The 22,911-nt window shown below is 38.1% G+C and overlaps 1 protein-coding gene across 1 annotated transcript in view; it reads left to right on the top strand.

Moving 5' to 3' along the window:
- MBIP (MAP3K12 binding inhibitory protein 1) overlaps positions 1 to 15,244 on the top strand; it is a 121,281-nt gene extending 106,037 nt beyond the window's left edge. Inside the window, 9 exon segments of the mRNA XM_009290407.2 lie at positions 4,262 to 4,381; positions 6,126 to 6,347; positions 6,447 to 6,494; positions 6,496 to 6,547; positions 8,007 to 8,072; positions 9,776 to 9,928; positions 12,456 to 12,553; positions 13,953 to 13,991; positions 15,128 to 15,244. Of these exon segments, the coding sequence (XP_009288682.2) occupies positions 4,262 to 4,381; positions 6,126 to 6,347; positions 6,447 to 6,494; positions 6,496 to 6,547; positions 8,007 to 8,072; positions 9,776 to 9,928; positions 12,456 to 12,553; positions 13,953 to 13,991; positions 15,128 to 15,238 (909 nt within the window). The 3' untranslated portion in view covers positions 15,239 to 15,244.
- The last annotated feature ends 7,667 nt before the right edge of the window (positions 15,245 to 22,911 follow it).

Genomic DNA, 22,911 nt, shown 5'->3' with positions numbered 1-22,911 from the left:
GCTGGCCGCGGGCCGCGCACCGCGCCCGGCTCGCCTCGCCTTGGGGCCCGGGCAGGACCTGCTCCTGCTTTTCCCCGGCCTGCGGGGCCCTTCTGGCCTCCAGGGATAAAACACGGCGCCGGAGAGAAAAGAAGCCTGCCATAAACGGGGGAGGCCTTGCCTTGGGGCCCGGGCAGGATCCTGCTTTTCATCCCTCCTGGCGTGGGCAGCCCCAGGGTGCGTGGCCTGCTGCTGCATCTCATAGTCGTGGCCGTGCCTTTGCTTCTTGCTGACGGGACGTCTCATGTCACTGTGTAGTTTGACGCATGATCTCTCCCATGAGAAACTGCAGTCTGTCTAATTGCTGTATCCAAACAATTAATGATTCTGAATTGAAAAGGTACTAAAAGATTACTGTACATTAAATCAAAATAAATGATCAGGAGCTTGAAGTTAGCCTTGCCTTGGTAACATACTATGAAACACACAGTGCATCTCAGTGGGTCAGAATTTTTAAAGCAGCTTTGCTCTGTGGTACTTAAGTTGAAACACCTACTTTAGGTTTAGTAATGGCTATGAATTATTTAACAGATATTACGGTACTGGTGGGAGGCCCTTATCAGGAGAAGGTTTTAGTTAAAATTATTACCATAAATAATTTACAGATTAATTCCTTTTCCACTCTGGAAGCATATATGTAGTTCTGAGAAGGCAGTAGAAGCACACTCTTGCTTCTGAAATTAGACAGCAGTTTGAAGGTTTGGGGCCACATGATGAGCAATATCTGTGGGAGATAATATAACTTAATATATGTTTATGTTACAAAAATACTCAGAAATGGACTCTGTTATATGCAGAGGCAGTTTAGTAGTAGCTGCTGATTGATCTGAAATTATGTTTTAGAGCATTTCGCCTCTCATCTGAATAGAATTGTGTATAATATTTGCTTCTGAGCTCAAAGTCTGCTAGTAATTGTCTCTGTTTTCAAACAAAAGTCATCCAAAATTAAGAGCCTAAAAATTCAGGCGTTGACTAGTAAAAGTCTCAGTTTTCCTATCTCTAAAGTGATTAAAAACTACCCTAGCTTTTGAACAGGGGTGGAGTGCTAAACAACTTGATGATCATACACCGCTGATTCATAGGATTACTGAGACAGGAAAACTATGTATTGAGGACGAACTATCCCATAATTCTTCCGGGTGAAAATTCTAAATGTAGTCAGTGAAGAACTAGTGACTGTCATTTTATCCAGATGTGGTGCTGTCATTCATACTGTTGTTCTTACAGTGTTAGCATGAGTGAAAAATTGAACTCCTGTATTTATGAAAAACACAAAGAATAATAAAGGAGAAGTTTCCTAAGCTCTTAACTAGAATACTCATCACAAGCTTAATTAATTGTTTTCAAAACTACATTAAACACTCTAGTTTCTCTCTCCTCTTCAGTAGCTTACTTGTTCTCCAAAGTCTGCTCTATGTCTAGCATTTCACTGGAGAGAGCTTAGTGATTTATAACAATATTTGGGTGGGCACAGGCAATTGTGCGGATAGCAACAGACCAGTTTAGAGTTGCTACATTCCCTCAGTAGAGTTACAGTAGTTATGGTGCAGAGTAAAATTGTCTCCATTGGCGTTTGGAGTGTATTCTTTCCATGACAACAAACCCATTTTACTGTGCACTGCACTGAACTATGAGTAGCGGTCTGGTTGTTCCATCTTAGCTGAGAAGTCATGATTGTTTCCAGTTGTTGAGTTACGCTCTTGTCTGCCAGCACTTGAGTTCTGGTAGATTTAACTGTGGTGTTTTAGCAGCTTACTGACTCTAGCAATACGTCTTGCATTTTTGACTGAAACTACTGATTCCCCATTTCCCTTTTATAGAGATGAGTGAACATGTGCCAGATTGTTAGCTGTCACAGTTTGTGATCCGTCATAGTAGTTTAAGTTGGATTTATGCTAGCAGGTCGGACTGTAAACAGGAATATTTCTGGCACAGGATTTTTTTTACTAGAGCAGTCGCTTGCAGCATAGTGACTAGGAGGACATCTGGAGATAACAACTCTTAAAACCGATATGACTGGTCGTGAAAAGTTCTTTAAACCCCAAGTGACAGTCAGTGTCTTTCATAAAACAATTTCAAAGGGCTGAAATTACTTATGATCCTGTAAATTGCTGCAGAATAGGCTGTGGACTTGTAAATATACAAAGGTTTTGAAGTTACCGAATCACAGAATTTATAAACCTGCTTGTCACAGTTCTTACAGGTAGAAGGATGTGAAACACTGAGAAAACTAATTCTATTGTTCTAGAAACATGTTTGGATGCAGGAGGGGTTTATTCTTTACTTATATTTAAAAACAGTGTTTGTGAGTTTAAAATATCACTGGCCTCTAAATTATTTAAGTCAGAAGCTCTACTGTTCTTGTACATTGAACCACCTGGACAGGAGTCACGCTATGATATGAAGGCACACAACAGCTGATTCTTTTTGAAAAAGAAGGCTTAGTAGGAAATTGCAGTAGGGCTCCTATTTTGTTTCATTACGATGACTTACATCTACGCCTGTTCTACCCTGTCAGCGGACTGTAATGTTGTGTATAGCAGATGTTACTCTAGAAACTTTGGGAAGAAATACATGCTTCAGATGATCACATATGCACAGTGGCTTAATTCTTCAAGTTTTATTCTTATTAAATTCTAAATACATTCTTGATTTTTGTAAGGTGTTCAAAACTATTATTTCCTAAAACATTATTTTTCCTACATCCTATGTAGTTTAAGTACTAAACAGGAATAACTATTTGTGTGAAAATTTTCTAAAATACATTATATATCTAGTCAGACTATCTCCTTTGCTATGTAATTTGGAATCTAACACTGGATTTAACAAGGCTGTTCTTTGACTAAAGAAGGAAGGCTGAGGCTTAGTTCTTTACACACAAAATTGTGATAATGCTGGGGTTTAAAACTAATGTAGAACAATTTAGTATCCACTGCTTTGCCTTAAGAGTGATGGAGGCATTCTTGTGTTTAGTTTTCATTGTTTCCTCATACACTGTGTGGTGGATTCAGGAAACAAGTGCATATGCATTCTGTGTTCTTGTCCATAATATCTGATGCTGTTAGAAGTTAGATATCTTTAGACCGTATGTTAAAGGTTACTTTTGTCATCTGCCTGAGGTCTCTTTTTCTTTTGGAAAGGAATGAGATGTAGACGTACATATGCATATGACTTGAGAATTCTGTGTCTCAGAGTACCTGTAGGTCCTCTTGATTTTAAACAAGAGTTTTAGCTGTATTCAGAATTTGGGGGATCATTTACGGGTTGTTTGGTTGGAGAGCAACCTGTTTGGCTTTGGGAAATGAAAGTGCTCGTTACTTCAAGATCTTGAGAAGAGCTTTAGTGTAACAAAAATGGCAAAGGTGGGTGTGAAAGTGTGTAGTTCATTAGTGATTATTAACAATCAGCTTTGTATTAGAAAGTGAAAGTTTAATTTTAGCTTATAGAAGATACATAGTTCCTTTAAATAAAACTTCAGATTCACTATGTGTGTTTCTCTTTATTGCTTTGGGAGTTAAATACTGCAATTCCTTGGCAAAGAGAATAGACTATGGCAATTGTTATTTTGATCTGAACGCATATAAAGGGAAATAGTGTGATTTGGAAATGGGTTTGATAGCGGTGCTGTGTAGTCTAGAGTTTGTTTAACCTCGAGATTTTTTTAAAGATTTTTTTTTTTGAACACTTATTTTTAATATAAAGCCTTCTTTGGATTAGCAGCAGGTAAAAATTTCAAGAATGTGGCATGGTGCAGTATGAAGACCTTGGTCATACAGGCATAGATAGCCTTGCAAATCTCAGTATAAAATACATGAACTTACAGGAGACTGCCATCCTGGGTGCATGTTTCTTCCTACTGGTGGTTCTATCATCTGTTAAAAGAAAAGTTTTGAGCAGTTAACATGAACAGTATGTTTTCGTATGATAGTTAATTGAATTGAGAATTGACTGAAGTTGAAGATCAAGTTAATACAATGCAAATGTGATGAGGTAGTAAGGAATTTTTCATTTTTGAATATACTCTACAAATACTAGCTTACTTTGAAAATGACAGCTGCTTGCATTATAATTAATGTCAAAACTCTCCAATGTCCTCATATCAAAATGGAGTCTATACGAGATTGAGCATAGTTGTTGTCCTGTAGAAGTCTTGTATACTTTTGTGACATTAATACAACATAACAACATAATTTTTTGTTGTGTTTGTTTTGCCCTCTTGAAGCTTAACCTTGGAGACGATATCGTGAAAGTTGTAATTGATTGGAGCAAGCTTCAAAGCATATCAGCACTTCAGCCAACATTGCTCTTTAGTGCACTTCAGCAGCATATTTTATGTTTGCAGGTAAATATTTCATTGGACGCATTTGACTTGACAAAAGTGATCAACAACTGAATGTAGTTATATTATCTAAACTGTAAAATTTCAGTCGTTTTGATCTTATGTTGCTATGTCCCACAAAAAAGAATGCAAAAGTATTATATGGTTGGGATTCCACTGTAGGTATTTCATAGGTACTCACACTTACAGATTTTTCAGATTAGTGGTGGGAATAGCCACTGTAGGTGAGCAGGCTGAATAAATGCAGCCTCATTGATTTCTAGACTTGCATTGTAAATGTGATACATTTCCATCTATGGTGGGTTATAATTAAGCAATAAGACACGGCAGGTGTGTGTCATGCTATGATAATGATTCCATGCGTTGGGTGAGTTTTGAGGCTCATGGAGTGCTTTCAGTGGTTCAAGAAGTGGCATTATCCCAGCATGACACATCCTGGAGTGTCTTACTGCAATTAAATATATTTTCAGCGTAGTTTTTTTTTTTTTTAAAGAGTAATTTCTTTGACATTAATGTTTCATCTTGCCAAGTAGCCAGTCACCATTACTGTCATTTCTTTTAACTATTTGAAACTTTCCAACCCTGCCAAAAGTACATGTAATTTAGTTGCATGGCAGGGAGGGTGAGCAGTTTGTCAGCTGGTAACTGAACAGTGTTTTGACCTTGATAGTTCATCTGTAAAAGGTGGGGATTTGAATACCAGTTTTTTGCTTCAGCTAGTCAATGAATTATTTCAAGTGTGTAGTACTGACAGGGTGAAAAAGGAAGTTCTTGTATTTGCTTGTCTGTAGGTAAAAGAAAGACCCTTTATGTTTTCCAGACATCCACCAAATCTTTGGTGTGATAAAAAGAGAAAATATGCAGGATAAAAGCAAGTAAAAATTACATCCAACTGTAAGAACACTGCAAGTAGGAATTTGATTCCATTTCATGAAATGTGACTGGTAAAAATCATGTTGTCTTTAAAAAAAAAAAAAATCATTTCTAGAGGGGAAAACAAGCAGCGGAATTCAGACTAGATGAAACTGGTAAAAATTAAAAAAGGGTGTGTGACATATATATGTACTGAGGTTTTGTTATTACATCGTGTGTAAGAGTTATTGCAGTAGAATAATAAGCATTTATTTTTGCTGCTACAAATGTCAGTGCATTCTCTCATTTAATTTCATGACCTAAGTAGATAATCAACCGTGTCAAGAAAAGCATGTGTTCAGGATAACACCTATATATTTCATGTCTGTGTTCTCTCATTCACTTGGGCAACCGCAGTTTCAAGTGGAGAATGTAGTGCTGTGGTGATAAAGTAAAGGCTTTACAGTGTGAAAGCATTGGCTTTCATGTTAAGGAGGGAAAATACTAAGCCTTACTGTTCTGAGTAGGCATTTGAATGACATGTTAATTAAGTGGCATTGGTGCCAACGATTGATGCTTTGATTTAGCTAGTAACAGACTAGTAGCAGGCAGATTTTCGCAGAAATTTGGGAGTTTTCTTATACAAACCTCTAAAAGGCACAGGTCAAAAAGGCCAGAATCATGGTGTGCACAGTATTGGAACGATAGCTTTTTGCTTTTTTTTTTTTTTATTTTATTACTGTTTTCCTTCAGAGGCAGATGTTGTAATTCCTAAAATTATTTCAGTTGGTCTGTTTTAGAAATTGTAATAGTACTTGGCTTTTTGCTTTTTGTTTTGGGGATTTTTTGGCTTTTTTTTTTTTTTTAACCCTAACATACTGTTTTCTTTGTTCAGCCTCTTTTAGAAAAACTCCAGTCATTGATTAAAGAGGAAAATATAGGCCATGTTGAACCTGCAGGTAAAACAGAAGGCCAAACTTGTGAAACAAGTTTAGATGTTTATGATGGTAACTGTCAGACTGAAGAAAAATATGCAAGTTACGAATTGGGAGATCTGAAGGATGCTCATATTAATTTTGATCCAGAGGTGGTCCAAATAAAAGCTGGAAAAGCAGAAGTAAGTGATTTACCTAAATTAAAAAAAAAAAAAAGACCTTTCTAAATTTTAAATTTAAAGAATGAAATAGATATATGCCATCATGTTTATTACCTGCAGATTGACAGGCGGATATCAGCCTTCATGGAGGGAAAACAAGCTGAGATCGATCAATGAAAATTTTGTCAGGGAATTTTGCAATGTTATTGATTGTAATCAAGGTAACTGGCTAGCCAGACTTTAATCTTCATAGCAATCTAAGTTGTTTTTTTATTTTTTTATTTTTCAAAAGTACTATTCTATATTGAAAACAGAACTTATTTTAAGCATAACTTTGTTTTAAAGTTAAGAACTTGCATGTGCTCTGCAGATGTTGTCAGATTGACTACTTTCTTTTTTTGTCTGTTTAATGCATCCCATACAGAAAGATTATAGCTATTGCTGTGCTCATTTTGAGAACTGAGATCTTAAATCAGATTATTTTGCAGCTATTGTTCCCAATGTTTTAGCTAGATGTTACTTCCAAAGTCAACAGAATTGCAGTTCAGAAATGTCTTGTGAATTGCATATTCGAATTGAAGTTAATTTAATAGTAGTTGAATTACAAAGAAGTATTTTTTGCAATCAATTTGAATTGCTAGCTACTTAGAATAACTTTTTCCTTTCAACATTACTCACGCTATTGGTGTTTTTAATGCACCAACTGGCACAATTGGCTGTATCTATAACAGATCTTAAATCCATCTGGTAGGCTGGATCCCATTAGCACGATCAGTAACTGTGTAACCAAACGCGTCTTAAAAGTGAAGACACTTTTATGTACATAAGTAGTACAGAGACATTTTCTAAGTACCTGTGAACCCAGATGTGCATTGTCTCTGTGATGTGCTTAGGCTTTTAGAGATCAAAGCTTGTTGTTCAGTAAGCTTTATAGGAAGAGAGTTTAACTCCTTGAATATTAGTTGGAATGAAAATGACATCAGAAGTCTAGTAGAATATGCTAGATAGTAAAATACTGATTCCTAAAATTGTTAATTACGTACAGAAGAAATGATGATAAGACCTTGCTTTGTATGTTCAGGTATAATAAAATATGCGTAAAACTTTTTGGTGTATATGAACAGAGATTAAAATATAAACATTAGAATAAACCAAGATGGTCTGTACTGTAGGTTTTTTGGTTAAACAAATGAAAGAAGTCGCAGGCATCAGAATAAATGCAGGAAGGTGAGAAAAGAATGCTGATGAGTAAACTAGACCAGTCTAAAAATAGGAGAACAGTTTCAAAAAAGGACATAAAAACAGAATAACAGTGGTAAGCAGGGAAAAGACTTCTGTACAGGAAGAAAGAAATAAGTTAGAGAAACACAGTGAAAAGTAAGAACCAAATAAAATGTAAATTGGAAGAAATTTGGTCCTGATCCAATAAACTTTTATATAAACGTGTGCATACATTTAAATAAGTGACTTATCCAATTAAAACCAGTAGGTCCATGCAAGTGTGTGACAGTATTAATGAGCAAGTGTTTATAGAATGAATGACGTATTTCTGATGTTTTTATTGTATGAAAAATTTTAATTAGATTTGCTAAAAGCCTCAAAGCTGATGATGGTTAGAATATTTTAAATTATAAAAACATAATTAGGACCTCACTTTTTATATTATTATTATTTATTTAGAAAATAGCTGTGCCAGAACAGATGCAATTTTCACACCCTATCCTGGATTTAAAAGCCATATAAAGGGTAAGCAACTATTTTAATATCCATATATTGAGAGTGTCCAGGTAGAACAGCACTGATGAATTTTTGACTTAAAACATTTTTATAGAATGCGCAAAAAATGCAAAATTAATGTATTGATTTTTTACTCTAGTGAATACTTTTTCATCTTCACTTACTTCTCCGAGGCTTTCAATCCCATAACTGCTTCATTAAGCTGATGGTTATGCACTGAAGACCAAAACAAAGTAGCCATTTTCATTGTCTGAAAGGAAAGATGCAAAAGATAAAGCAGGGCAGAGAAGCTGAACAATTCTTAGCTTTTCTTCTAAGGTGAAGCCAGCAGTCCAGTTAAGGAGTTGAGATTAAATAAAATTATCTTCTCCTTTTCATTAGTCGGTGTAAGTATATTGAATTAGGAAATAGTTTTGGGACACAGTGGAAGTTCTGAGACAGATTTATGGGAAGTGACAAGCTGGGGAGCAAGCTTACCACTGTACTACCTTTTGGAAAGGAGTAAGTAGTGTAGAAATGATTGTCCAAAAGAAGTTATGCATAAAAGATTGCTTGTCCATCTACTGCTCTCTAGGCGTACACAAGTTACTCTGTGTTTAAAAACAAACAAACAAAATCTCCAAAATGAGAATGAAAGTAACCCTCTTTTCCGTTTTTGAGAATGGTAGTATTCAGTTATCCACTTGATACTGGTTCTAGAAACCAATTCATTATTCTGAATTCTAGAATACTGTGAAGCACGATGATAGGTATAAGCATTAAAAGGTTTGGTGAGCTAAGAGGGAGGTGGGGAAGTGAGTTTGAGTTTAGAATCTTTCACCAAGAACCCCTTTCAGTAGTCACTTTTTTAAACTGAGTGCTAGTTTGTAACTTGGATAGTAGCATATTACAGGAAAAAAGAAAAGTTTGCACTTCCAGTAACTAAAACCCAGACAGTTCATAACTGAAATACGAGTAACACTTAGAAAGGAATTGGAAGTAAAACCAGCATAAGCTGAAGCAAGAATGTAACATGTGGTCTTCATGAAGTGCTAAGAAGGTGTGTGCTTCAGTGTCTGGAATTGCCAACGTCGTCTTTAAGTGTGCAGTACGCTGCGGTAGTCCTGTCAGGAAGGACTTGAGAAATGACCGTGATTTAAAGACAAGTGACCAAAATCTTCTGATGAAGACATGGTTCAGCAGGGGGAGAAGATAGACCCAGAAGCAGCTGAAGAGTCATTAAAGCTGTTACCCGAATAACAAAAATTAGAAGAGAACTTCCTTGCTGAAATTCGTAGCGGTTCTTTTAGTTGTATACCTCCCCTCATCTTCATGTATTTATGATGCTTCCTGTAATACTAGGTCTGGCCTCTTCTTTGCATTCACAACAGCTCACATGTGCAACTGCTGACATAGATAGCAGGTTTTCTGCTATTTATCAGCAGCTGATGACAAATTCTTGATACTGCCATTCTACATGAATGTATGAGTAATTCTTTTACTTTGCATATGTAAAGTCCTAGGGGTTTTTTTTAGTTTAGTCACCCATACAAAAGTAGGAAAGTACTTCTACTTGAACCTTTGATTTTAATGTGTGTGGGACCCTCCACGCGAGAAACTGGAGTGAAATTGATTTAATGCAGGTTTTCATATTTTAATATTTTGATTGTTTTAGTTAGATGTACTTCATGTTTCATGTGCATATATGTTAAATTTGTGTTCTCTTTACCTAGTTTCTAGGGTAGTAAATACATATGGACCTCAGACTAGATCTGAAGGAGTACATGGGTCCAGTCACAAAGCCAATGTACCCATTCATGATTGTGGAAACCAAGCTGTTGAGGAGAGATTGCAAAACATTGAAGCACACTTACGGTTACAAACAGGTTTGTATCATGGTTTAATTTTGACATTGGTGTGCCAGCTTGTACTACAGTTATCATTACTGTAGTAAAACTGCAAGTCTATAAAAACTGTGACTGTAAAAACAGTGGATAGATCCACTAAAGGGTTTAGTCATCCCAAGTACTACAATCTAATGTTTAGGTTCTTATGCCCAAAATGGAACCCAGTTTTATGCCCAAATTAGGATGCTGAGTTAGTAAATCTACACTTGATGTGGTGGCAAACGAGAGAGAGGCATTCAGAATGGGATTTAAAACAGGCAGGGATTCTCCACAGCCAGTGGAGCCCCTCTGCCTTGGCTCACTGAACAGGAAAAGCTGAGGTTAGGACTGAGTCCTGCTTCATGGACACCTTGTGGGCTGGGGATAGGATGAACCCAAAAGACAACCTGAAACCTTTTCCTAAAGGTAGATGATTCTTGAAATACAATTAGGTGAGAAGCTTGTTTCCCAGAATGTGGAAAAGTCGTTGTCAATACTTCCCTTTAGCCGTGCAAACATGAGTCCACACCTTTCACTAAAATAAATGCCATAGCCACCAGGCTACTGACTTTTTTAAAGTAGTTGTTTTCCTCACCCCAGCCCCAGTTTTCTAGAATATAAATCAATGAGGCACTTATCAAGGAGGAATCTGTATTTTTCCTGAAAAATGTTTTCAAAACGGAACAGAAACCCAGATCTTCACCGAATAAAGTGAATGTTCTACACAGCACGCTACAGACACACACTGACTTTTTTTTGTCTTCTGAATACTGAATAGATGCCAATCCATTCTCTAAGAATATGGTGAACATTGACTAGGTTAGTGGATTCCTGTGAATGCATACTGGATCAAAGTCCTTTGGCGGGAAGGAGAGTAGAATACTCCTAGATATTGTTTGAGGCAGCAGTCAGAGCTTGACTCTTAGCTGTATAGCTGTCTCAAAAATAAGGTGTTTTTTGTGCATGGAAATAGAATTTGCAAGTGGCTGGCCAGCATTAAGGTTATAATGTGTAGTAGCTTTGGAGTTTATACATATCAGAGAAAATTACTGGGGACAGCTAAGGAGGGGCTCTTGCTTCCAGGTTGTGCCTATAATAGGTGACATAATTTTGTTTGAAGGAGCAGGTCAGCTAAACTACAGTATAGGGGAAGAGGATGAAAGTGTGCAATTCCAGCTCAACTCCTGTCCAAATCAGCATTCCTGGGGAAAGTCTCAAGATTATTTGTTACTTAGCCCAGCAGCTGTGCAAAAAGTATTCATCTGAGCAGGTAACCTGCGTCAGCTACCTGCTCACCATTTTTTGTTTCTGATGACTGAAAGAGTTGTTCTTGACTCATCTACTGTTTTTCAGAACAGCTTCGTCTAGTGCTAGTACTGCTCTTTTCCCTTTACATTAAGAGACAGCAATATTAAGAAGAGTCAGAGGTTAGCTGATTTAATTAGTAGCTGCTGAGTGATGAGTAGAGAGCAGAACTGAAGGAGGGAAGGTACCCGCAAAATTGTCTGTCTGAAGTGAGGAAATAGATGAATGGTAAAAGAACTCATTAGTGCTTATTTCAGTAGTTTGTGGAATAGAATTGTCTTACCTAACAGACCTAGAAATAAATGGAAATGGGTGGCAAGAGAAGAAGTAAAAGCTTGCTGAGGCCTTGGTTGTCACTACTGTTCAGAACCAGACTATCATTTTAATTGGGATAGCCAGTAGTTATTTGTGATAAACAGTGATTTCAGTTTATAGAATACTATGTAGTATGAATAAGATGCTTTCTAAGGCTGATCTTTTGATCAGTTCTGTTCTTACGTGGGGAAACAAGCCCAAGCTGCTGTAGTATAGCTGTGAACAGCAAATGGGTTGAGGTGGGGGTTTTTGTTGCTGTTGTTTTTGTGCTCTTTGTGGGTTTTGTTGGGTTTTTTGTTTGGGTTTTTTGGGTTTTATTTGGAGGGGGGAGGGCGTTGGTTGGTTGGAGGGCGTTGGTTGGTTTTTTCCAAAGCTCTGTTGCTCCATTCCACACACACATTCCCCACCTCTGCTTCTCCCATCTATGGCCAGGCAAATGCTGTTCATTGTTAAGCACAACTCGTACCTGTCCTCTAACCTCTGATGCTCAGTGGAGATAGGTTTCCTTCAGAACAATCTTAGATATCAGTACTGAATTCATGTGTGGTCTGCCATCCCATCTGCTCCCTCCTGATGCTGCTGTCAGTTTTGAAGTGGTAACATTTGGTGTGTGACCAGTGTATTGTAAGAGTGATCATTAGTTGTTCCAGGAACCTTGTCAGACGTATTTCAGCCACCTGCATAAAGTTGTCTGTTGCCTTCACTGACTGCACTGGCTTATCAATTAGGTTTTACCCTGAATCATATTAATTACCCTTCCTTTTTATTATCCCATCCACTCATTTTGTTTCAGCTACTGGTTGATAGCTGGACTCAAAGAATTCACCTGTAAAACTTTCAATCTTTAGTTTAAAAAGTTATTCAAGTGCTTTTCCCAATTTCTTTGTATTTGTACTGGTATATTTAGGTGGTCCTGTACCAAGAGACATTTATCAGAGAATTAAGAAGCTTGAAGATAAAATCCTTGAGCTGGAAGGACTGTCTCCTGAATATTTTCAATCTGTAGTAAGAAATTCTCTCAACTTCTTTTAGCATACCTAAATGCATTCGTGACTCTTGTGCTTAAATCTTTGATGTAGAGGCAAAACCCTAAGGAGTTAGAGGGCAGACACTTTTGGTAGACAGCTCTGGCGTGGTGTAATGGTTACATTTCATGTGGACCATCTATATACGTTCATATTTCTACCTAGTTTCTCATTAGAGAAAATAGTATTTGTTGGGGGAAAAAAATTGCAGCCACCCGAGCTTAACTAATTTGTAAGAATTGTATTATAGAGGTTGGATTTCTCCCCCTTTGCCCCCGCCTTAAAATCTAAAGTGTTTCTAATGACAAGAAAATTGACTAAAGTTTTGATCTCAATACAAATCATTAATGGCTTAAATCAGCTGAAATCCTTTGGGCTTCTGTCCATGATCTGATTACTAAAGATCAGTTATGTGAAATAACTGTTCCAATAGGATGAGAGAGTAAACCCTTTAAAAATTGTTTCATGTGATTCCATGACTTAGATTTCTTTGCTGCTAGTTTTCGGGCAGAGTTCTGTCTCTGCCATCTCTGCCATCTCCAATGGCATCCTGGCCTGTTTCTCTTTCTGAATAGTAAACCTTATCCTTTGTTCACCAAAGGAGATTAGGACAAAGAGAACATTAGTTGTTACTACATCAGGCTCTGCTTGGCTATAGAAATTTCTTGTCCGTTATCTTGCTCTTCCTTCTTTTCCCATGTAACAGTAAGAATGCCTCTTTTACTGTTGATCATATTTTAATTTGTATCTTCTCCCTTGAGAGCAGCCGAAGAAGAGTCAGCATTTAAAAATCAATAGTGATATTATAAATTTTTGTTTCACTTTTTTGTTTGTGTTGGAGACCAATAAAGTCCTTTATTTGTGAAGCTATTTCTTCAAGTTGTTGGAAACTAGAAGTTAAAACATACACTTTCATAAGGTGAAATTTCCACAGAACGTGCTTTAGGATCTTCTCTAGAATGGGGATCTGGGAAAAATTTGTGATGGTGGCAATAGTAGTGTTGTACAGTAATTAGCATTTTTTTTTACCCAAAGTTTTGCATAAATATTGGTGTAGATACAGGAGAATTTTAGGGAGAAAAATATTGACAGTTTCAAAAGCTGGATATTGATCTTGGTTTTGTCTGAAGGAAGCTTCAGTTAAGTTGATAGTTGTTGGCTGCCAAGTATGGAGAAGCTTCAACCGCTTCTGACTGCTCTCCAGTAGTATTTCTCATGATCCAAAGTACACTTAATTAGAAAAAGATTTCTTTAATCCATGGAATGGCAGTCACTGTTCTTTCTGTACTTTAAAGATTCTTGTCAATGTTGTTACAGAATTACTTGTGGTCCTCTGTCAGTGCAACATTAAGTCTGTTTTGATTATGTCTTTTCTTTAGAGCTGTTCTGGCAAGAGGAGAAAGGTTCAACCTCCCCACGTAAGTGCTGTTAACTTTTGTTTACCTTAAGTTTAGGATGTTTTGAGTGAAAAGTAATCAGAAGCTCTACAAAGCAAATATCTAACTTCTCAGAAATAGCTGCATCAGTATTGGATAGCTTGCTGGCAAAGAAAGGGTGGGAAGGAGAAAGTAAGTTAATGGGTGTCACAATGAAATGAGTCTTCTAAGAGTCTGTACTAGGGTAGGTTAGTTAGTGTTTTCACCAGTTAGAAGGATGATAGAATAAAATAAATCTGTAATGATGTTAATCAAGCTAGGGGTAACAAGCAATTTGTGAATTCTGATCAGCCTCCTAGTAATGGCTTCTGGTTTTGTTTTGTGGTTTGGTGTTGGGTTTTTTTTATTTGCTTTATCGGTTTATGAAGAGACAATAAAAGTAGAAGTGGCTGGCTCAGCAAAAGTGTTGCAGAAACACCTGACATTATAGCAGATATTAACCTAAATTAGTAAGACTTACTATTTTCACAACACCATCGCATAAGGGAATGCATTAACAGTGTACCTTAGGCCACAAGAGGGAATTTCTCATCAGTGCAAGTGAGACCGTAGCTGGAACACTGTCTCCTACCAGCCATCACACTCGGAGACAGATGGACTGGGGAGAATGCTTAGAATGGGATGTGGGCCATCTGAGGCTTGTTTACACAAGAAAAAAATCCTCCATAGGGTGAAATATTTTTATAAAACGGATGATGACCAGTTCTTTGTGTAAGAAGAGATAAAAAAAATTGTCAGGTTAAGTGGGCACAGAGGAGACTGATGTTGGGCAATAGAAAAAAACCCCTTCAGTTGTAGAGCTGGGTTCTACAAGATCTAGATAGTCTCGTCCAGTGTTTTACCATCAAAGGATTTTTGGGTTTTTTATGAATAGGTTAAGCAAGCATCTAATGGAAGTAGCATGGATATATTGATCCATGATTAGGACTGTCAGTTTCTTCTAAGTTTACATTCTTCTTCTTTCAAGCTTAAATAGCCGTAGACTAGATTCAGACAATTCTGCAAAAGGATTTCTATCATTTAGTGCAATATGCAGTGACCTCAAGTATCAAGTGCTAGGCCACTTCTCTAGCAATTACAAGATGTAAATGATTGTGGTTTTTATTTTGTTCTTTTAGCAGAACTATTCATTGGCTGAACTTGATGAAAAGATCAATGCTATAAAACAGGCATTACTGAGGAAAACAAAAGAAAGCAAGTCCAAGGAAGTTGAGCGGCTTCTTCGATAAAAAAAATAATCTTTTCAGAATCCTCATCACGCTTTACAGATACCTAAACCATAGACCTGAGCAGTGTTCACTGGGGTGACTTTAGCAATGAAAACAAAGCATGCATATAAGCTCCTTTTGGATGATCTTGAAAGCTTGCTTTCAGAAGGACTCATTTAAAAACAGTGTTATTAATGAAATAGTTACTTTCAAATGAAGAATGTTTTAGGAATAGCATTCTAATAATCCATTCCCTTCTGTTATAAAGGAGGATTGCAGCATTGTTCGTATGTGGAAAGTTTTAACCTGCATACAAAAGCTACATTTCACATGTAATTCTTGGTGATTGAGTATTCAAAAGGGCTGTCTTTTGAATACTTTTCATGTAAGTAGTTTGCATAGACTTGTGAAATAAAATGAAATACTTCCTCATAAGTAAACTGTCTTAGGAAAAAAAAAATTACAAAAAACCTTGCAGTATGCATGCTTACCTGCATTTTTTTCCATATTTGTCACTCTTTCCACAGCTGTTAGAAATGCAGCGAATTGCATTTCTGTTTGAAAGATGGTTATGGAAATCCTATATGTGTAAATAGAGACACCTGTTCTTCACTTCCTCAGTGCCCTGTGGGAATTCAAACTTCATACCCTGCTAACAAACTTAATATATTCTAAAGACCACTCCAGGGGAGGTTTTGAGGAGCATGCCAGCAGGCACCAGCTTCTCTTCCTTCCATATGCATGCTTACATGACTTCTGAAGCATAGATACTGGGTATGTAGTTTAAAATCAAACCTTTGGCCACACAGTGAAGTGTGATTTTCTTTGTTTTGTTTTTTTTTAATAAACCATTTTCTATTTATATCAGTTCTTTAGTTTCTTTGCTGTCTCTGTCTTTACTCCAGTTTAGAAGAAAAGTAGCTGTTACAGAGGGAGTCTTTTATGTTAACTGCTCTGCTTACAGCAGTCGTACCGGTCCCCGTGACAGGTGTTATGAACAGTACTGACTGGACACAGTCTTGCGCTTTGAAGAATAGTAGGCATTTTCTGTGATTCCGTGTTCTTATCTAGATTAACATTCATTGTAGCAACTGCACCTAATGCTTCTCTGAAGGTGAACCAGCAGAGGTGGGAGACAAAGCTGCCTGAGCTCTGGTCCTAGCTCCAGGAAAGAAGACAGTATGATAGCTACGTGTTCAGATGCTTAGTGCCCACTCAGGAAGAGATTAACCCAAGCCGTCATGAGTGCCTCAAATACAACATTGGATACAAAGAGGTACTTTTGCAGGTGAAGACTCTGACCTGCCTGTGTGTAGGACTGTTGCTCAGATTGTATGCTACGTATCAGTACAGTATCCTACAGAGACTACTATTGTTATGTGAAGTGTTGCCATTGCTGAAAATCCTAACAGCTCATATTATGAGGGGTATTTTGGTGAAGCAGCATAGTGAGCTGCAACTTTTACCTCAAGTAGCTAAGCTTTACTTGCTGTCTGCAAAACATTTTTTTTTTTTTTTTTTTTTTTACTGTGTCCCAAGAGCCATAGCTCAGAAGAGTACAACGTGGATATAATTGGGCCTAGCACCACACACTTCACACAGCAGTACTTGAAAGAGTGGTGGGAGGTGGCTGTACAACTGGGGACAGGAAGGATGACCACAGGGATTTAGCTTTTATAAAGCAGTAGCCTCTACTTATGTGCATTGTAATTAAAGTACTGGTGGGACATGCTGTTTAAGTCTACTGCATTTGCACTACGCAATTTTCTCTGGAAAATTCTGGAGTGAAGCCCTAGAAGATACTAACCTGTGGCAGATACCTAGGTCTGAAAGATTTGTCTGATATTAAACTATTTGTTGTTAGTTTACATTAAAACAAGTGCATACGTGTGTATATATATACAGAAAAAAAAAATACTTCCATCTTCATCTGGGGTCAGTTCTTGGAATAAATTGCAAACACTGCTGATTTCCTCAAGGGAGACTGGTTACAAAAAGACTGCATTAGCAGTTTCAAAGTGGCTTTTTCTGTAGTGAATTGCCTGCTACTTGAAAGATCTCTTGCCATGGGATTCTCTTTCTCCTTTCTCAAGATGGCAGCAACATAGCAGTTAAGGGTTGAAAGCATAATGAAGATGCATTGTAACAAGACAATAGCTAAGGAGACAGCAGAAGTACTCTGGATGGTAATTTATTAGCCCTATATACTTTATCAAATAAATGCTACAGATACACTTGAAAAATGTCAAGGTATTCATCTTGCTTTGTTACCAGACCTTTGCCATTCTTTGGTTTCAAGTTAATTTCTTGTACACTTAATGCCAATGTACATGTCCTATAAAAATTCATTGGAAAGATATTCTCTGCTGTGAGTTGCACATTAAAAGTAGTTGCAGATGGTTGCCAAGCTGTTGGAGTTTCCCTTCCTCTGCTATATGACTTTCACGCATAGAGGGATGGGGGAACAGGACATTGTTCTGGTATTCAACGCTACTAGTCTTACCAGTTTATCCTTCCTTGCCTTTTGTCTCTTTGGGCTTTACCTTCTACAACTAACTTCCGCTATAAGGACTATTTGTGCAGAAAGAGATGTGCTACCCAATGCACCGCACCCCCATAATAAAGGGGATGCAGAACAGACCTCTTACGCTATCCATTTTCCAGAACTACCAATTCAGCTATTTTTCCTCTGCACCTGAAACACTACAGTGCTGATAGGTGGGGCCACAGTAGCTGAAGAAGTCTGAAAGGTAACCACAAATGAAGCAAAAGCAGAGGATGCATTTACTCTTGTTGGCATGTCTCAACACCTCGAGCGAGACCTTTTTGCTGCTGTTGGGCTGATCTACCCTCCCTTTGCTCCAAAAGGACGCACCAAAGCGTTCTTAAGAATAGAACTTTATTTCTTTGTTAAACATAATCTTTTCCGTCTCCACTTTTAGCTAGAGCTAACAGTACAATATAACACCGAGGATACCTTCCCTCATACAATGTTTTCCTCTCAGGCTGCTCCTGGCATCCAGAAAGGCTGCCTCCGTTTCCCAGCACTGATGTCTCTCACGTGTCTTTGATGTCTCTTAAGTGTTCTCAGTGCTGTTACCTAAAATCTTTTGCAACAGGCAGCTTGGTGTTAAACACTTCACCTAACCCAATGTAACATGACAGCATGCCCTTAAAACTTGAAAGGGAATTAACTGTATTAAAGCCATTTTAAGATAAAAATGCCTTAAGGCAAGAAGAGTCCTAGAACAAAGGCAAGACACAAAAGGGGATTGGTGTTCCAAAAGGACCCTTTTCATTGTGATAAGGCAGATTTTCTAACAACAAAACACCAAACCACCTCATATGAATACTGAGAGCACTCAGTGATGATCAGCTAGGGCTTAAGGCACTAGAAGGAAGCAGCTCTTCCAGTTGACAATCCCAGGCTTGACTAAGCCTCTACATTTATTTTGCAGAGAGGTACAATGGCCCGAGCATTGCAAGGAAATGACACAGTTCTTCAGATAAAGACTCTTGAGTCAGAGATTTCAGACGGAAGTGGGTGTTCAGTAAGTTTAGCCCAGCATTACTGGCTGCCTCTCTTTGGTATTAGAGCTCTAGCAGAACCGTGCTGATGTTTGCTGAGTTTGGGGGAAAGAGTAGAGCAAAGCAGTCCTCCATCTTGCTCTGAGAAAGAGGGGAGAACACAGATGGGTAAGTGCAAATTCCAGTGTAATGGGCAGCACTGCTGTGGCTGCTGCTACTACAGCAACATTTCTCACTTGGCAAAAGGCCAGGTTTGAATCTGAACTGGACAAAGGAGTGGTTTGGATGTGCACGCTCACTCCAGAGAATAATTTACTGAATAGATAAAACTATACAGAAGCATTTTTATAGGTTACTTAAGTGATCCAGTTCACCATCCTCCAGCATACATAATCCCATTAAAGTTAAAGGTTTGCCTGTGAAAGGACACTAGCACTTTTGGGGAAACACCTTCTGCAGCTTAGTGAGGGCAACAACTATTGTACGGCAACAAGCATTCTGCCTGGCTGTCAGTCCAGGGCTCTTCAATTTGCAAGCAATTTGAGAAAACTATTGCTGCTGGTTTTCCTGCAAGACGGTATCTCAGTCCACGAGCAAGCATACTGCAATAAAAATGATAAACGTGGAGCAGATTCTTCATTAAATTAGGCTCACAAGCAAGTGTGCTGTGTGTTGAAAGTCCATCTCGCCTTCAACACATGGACATTTGAGAGGGTGTCCCAGCTCCACTTTTCCCCACCACAGTCAGTAGCGGAAATCTTATTGACATCAGTCATGCAAGAATGGCATAGCTGGATTCTAGATTTGTTACTGGAGTCACACAAGAGTATGAAAACTGATTCTCTTTTAGGACTACCCTAACTTGGTAGCAGCCAAAAGCCACCTGCGTTTGGGTTATGCAATGGTAATTTTGTATAGAAGGTTTCCCTGTTGAGGAACTCTTGCACTGAACATAAGTGCAACCCTTTGCAGGATGGTATATCGCAAGGTTCAGATGAAGTTCTGTGAACATTTCCCACACGTGTCCAATCTATATATATTAAAATTGCATGTAATTACGAATACCATTGCTTAATCAACTTACCCAGAGAAGGTTTACCATTGTTCTAGTGTACAGTTATTCCACATTATCAACACCAAGAAGCTTATTCTGCTGTAAACTGGCTGGAAAAGAGAGAATGACCACGGTATGTCCTGCTGGAGAGAGATTGCAGAGCATTCCAGGCTGCCAAGGCTCTTGGCTGAGCTGCATCTCTTCGGTCCTGATGTTTTCAAGATGCATGCATTGAAGGAAATGCTTAAAATCTCTGTAGCCAACCAAGAATTGAAAGGATAGCTTGGCTTCCACTGCAAGAACTCAAGACAGACTTGTATCCCAGCTGCAAGACATAGAATTTCACAGATAAAATGAGACATTCTGTCCTCTTATTTATGCTTACCTGAGAGCTGATGTAGAGATCTTTCAAGGTTTTGCCAGAGTCCAATAGCCTGTGCTTCACACTTCACCTCAGTTATTAAGGGCTTCCAGTTACAAGATAAAAAAAATCCTACAGCACTGTAAATTTGGCATTAATTATCTGAGGAAGATGTCTAAGAGCATCACTTTTAAGCCAAGAACATTTGTCTCCCTTAGGAATGCTTCACATTGCTGTTTAGCACCTTGCATGAGAGACGTAGTAAAACATTGGAGCTTGTGTTACTGTGCAGTTCTGCAATGTGTGCATGATTGGTTTCTTTGCTTCAAGCTCCCCTGAGTAGGGAGCGATTCATCTCTAGGAGGCTAATTTCTTACAGTTGAGTGCAGGATTTTAATAAATAAACCCAAAAGTGAAGTGCCCTTTTGAACAGCCCTCGTATCAGCAGGTAATATCAGTAATTTAGGAAACTCAAACCATTCACCATTCCACCCAATGTATTGTGATCAGTGCTGGATTATTTTTTTTTTAAATACATCATAAGTTATCTCTTTTGTTTTAATTAAGACCTTACAACACCACTGAAAAATTTTAACCCCAAAATACCAAAGATACATTATTTGAAGGAGAAGTAGTCAAAATACTGAATAAAAATATATTTTTGATTGATGAGTTTACAAATAATTTGCACTAGTGAGAACAAACAAAACATTTTCTACAGTAACACATGCTGAACCATCCTCTCCTGAATGAAGACATGGGGAGGGCGCTTTGAAGGGGGAAAAAAGTCTCCAGAGTTTCCCTTACAGATACCTTTTCTTTTTCCCCATAAAAGCAAGAGTTTCTCCTAACCCTTCCTGCGGAAGACTTGCTGAGTACTTCAGGCTTCTGTAGCCATAGGAATCTCTCTACCCTGATTTCAGCTGTGCTGTAACATGAACCCGTATAATCCTCTCACAATTGCTTTTACCTCAAAGCATTGCAGAAAGTGGCTGAAAACTACCTGCAGCCCTGCAGGTTGCTGGGGATCCAGGCAACCTGTCCAAAAGCTTTGGGCTACACATTGTCTTTGCTGCCAGCATTGCTCTAGCCCAGATAACGCATTCTTATGGGTAGGAATAGGATTTGCTGTCCTGGCAGATAATCTATCCCACCCAAGAGCAGTGAGACCCAACTCAAGTGGTCTCCAGCAGATGAGTTTTCTTGTCATTGCTTCCTAGGATATATGGATTTGATTTCTTCTGACTCCAAGGGCTACCTGATGGGGGAGAGGTGGGAGTATGTACTGTAGAAAGTCTAATGATAGAGAAGTAAGAAAAAAGAAAAAGCACATTTAAACAACTACCTCTGTAGATCTTCTAATGAAACTGCCTTGTCATGGACAAAACACTTAGAAGTAACAATGGAAAGAATAGGCATTGTTTGAAGCTATTATTTAGAAATCGTCTAAATTTTTAAAGGTTAATTAGTGTAATTTACCCATCTTGGTTATTAAAAAGGGTTATACATGAAAATAAACGTAAGAGTTCAATCCATTTTATTTCCACAGTTGATTCATCCACATCTGTTTAGCTTTTTATGACCATCTAATTGATTTGTAGAATTCTGTCCAGTACAGATGGACTACTGTTCATGACTACTTTCATACCATTTATATTATTGTTGCTCTGATTTTTATTCAAGGCCAAACAGAGGGGAAGATAAGAGTGTGATGTTCACCTAAACATAACAATGACATTAAATTTCTATTTGGCTCCGAGACAAGAATAGATTTGTGGAGACAATCCACTATGAATACAAATAAGTTGTTTATACATAAATATAATAAGAGTTCTTACTTAATTATGACCTATTTTACCGGTTCTACAATATGCTCTGTTATGATGAAGTTTTGTAGCAACAGCCAGGCTAAATCAATTGTCACAAACTCATTTGGCTCAAAACTAGAATTATACCCCTGCTAACACTTGTGAGAGAATAAAAGCTATGCCTCTATAGCCTGTTCTATGATAATTCTAATAAATCTATATGTAGTCTATCTCATACAGCTGTACATGCATATGCTACATTATTTTATACACAGTTTATACATACAGATTTTTGTATTTGTGGAGGCTCTCCCACTTCCCTTTGAGTTGTCAAAATGAACAGAAGCTGGCTAGACGTTTTCCGCCAAAGAGTCCCCTCTCTTGCTGTGAAAACACATAGCACGAGCAAGTCTTCACCAAGCACTGGCCTGTAAAGCTAGCTCTTGCTCTGTTTCATTTCTGAGTCTTCTGGGTATATGGGGAGTAGTTTGAATAAGCTGCACTGTAGTTGTCTTTAGACAGAAGAATTGTTATCAACCCCAGACCTTGAATCATTAAAATAATTCAAAGAATGAAGAAAGTGCCCTTACTTACCCAGCAGTCCCACCTCTGAGATCTGTAGTCGGAGCTGCATGCATGTAACCTATGTGTATAACAGCAAGAAAGCAAGATGTATGCAGAGTTAGTGCAGTGATGAGGTACACTTTCATGCCAGTAATTTTCTACACATCATCCTGTAAATGCTTGCTTAAACATGCCAGCTGCTTTGCTTGACCACCACACAGGGAATTCATTTGGTGATCAGTCACAACAGCCACCAGTAATAAATCTGAAGAAAACTAGCAAGGAGTTTTACTAACCAGATGCTTCTCTGGCCAAGAGGGCAGGTAGTATCAAACAAGCTCAAATCCTGAACTACAGCCTTTGCACAAAACTTGTGAAG

Source organism: Aptenodytes forsteri, unplaced genomic scaffold (genome assembly GCF_000699145.1).
Source record: "Aptenodytes forsteri isolate BGI_AS27 unplaced genomic scaffold, ASM69914v1 Scaffold108, whole genome shotgun sequence".
Lineage (NCBI taxonomy): Eukaryota > Metazoa > Chordata > Aves > Sphenisciformes > Spheniscidae > Aptenodytes > Aptenodytes forsteri.
Note: the sequence above shows the minus strand (reverse complement) of the source record. Positions and strands in the feature narration are given on the sequence as shown.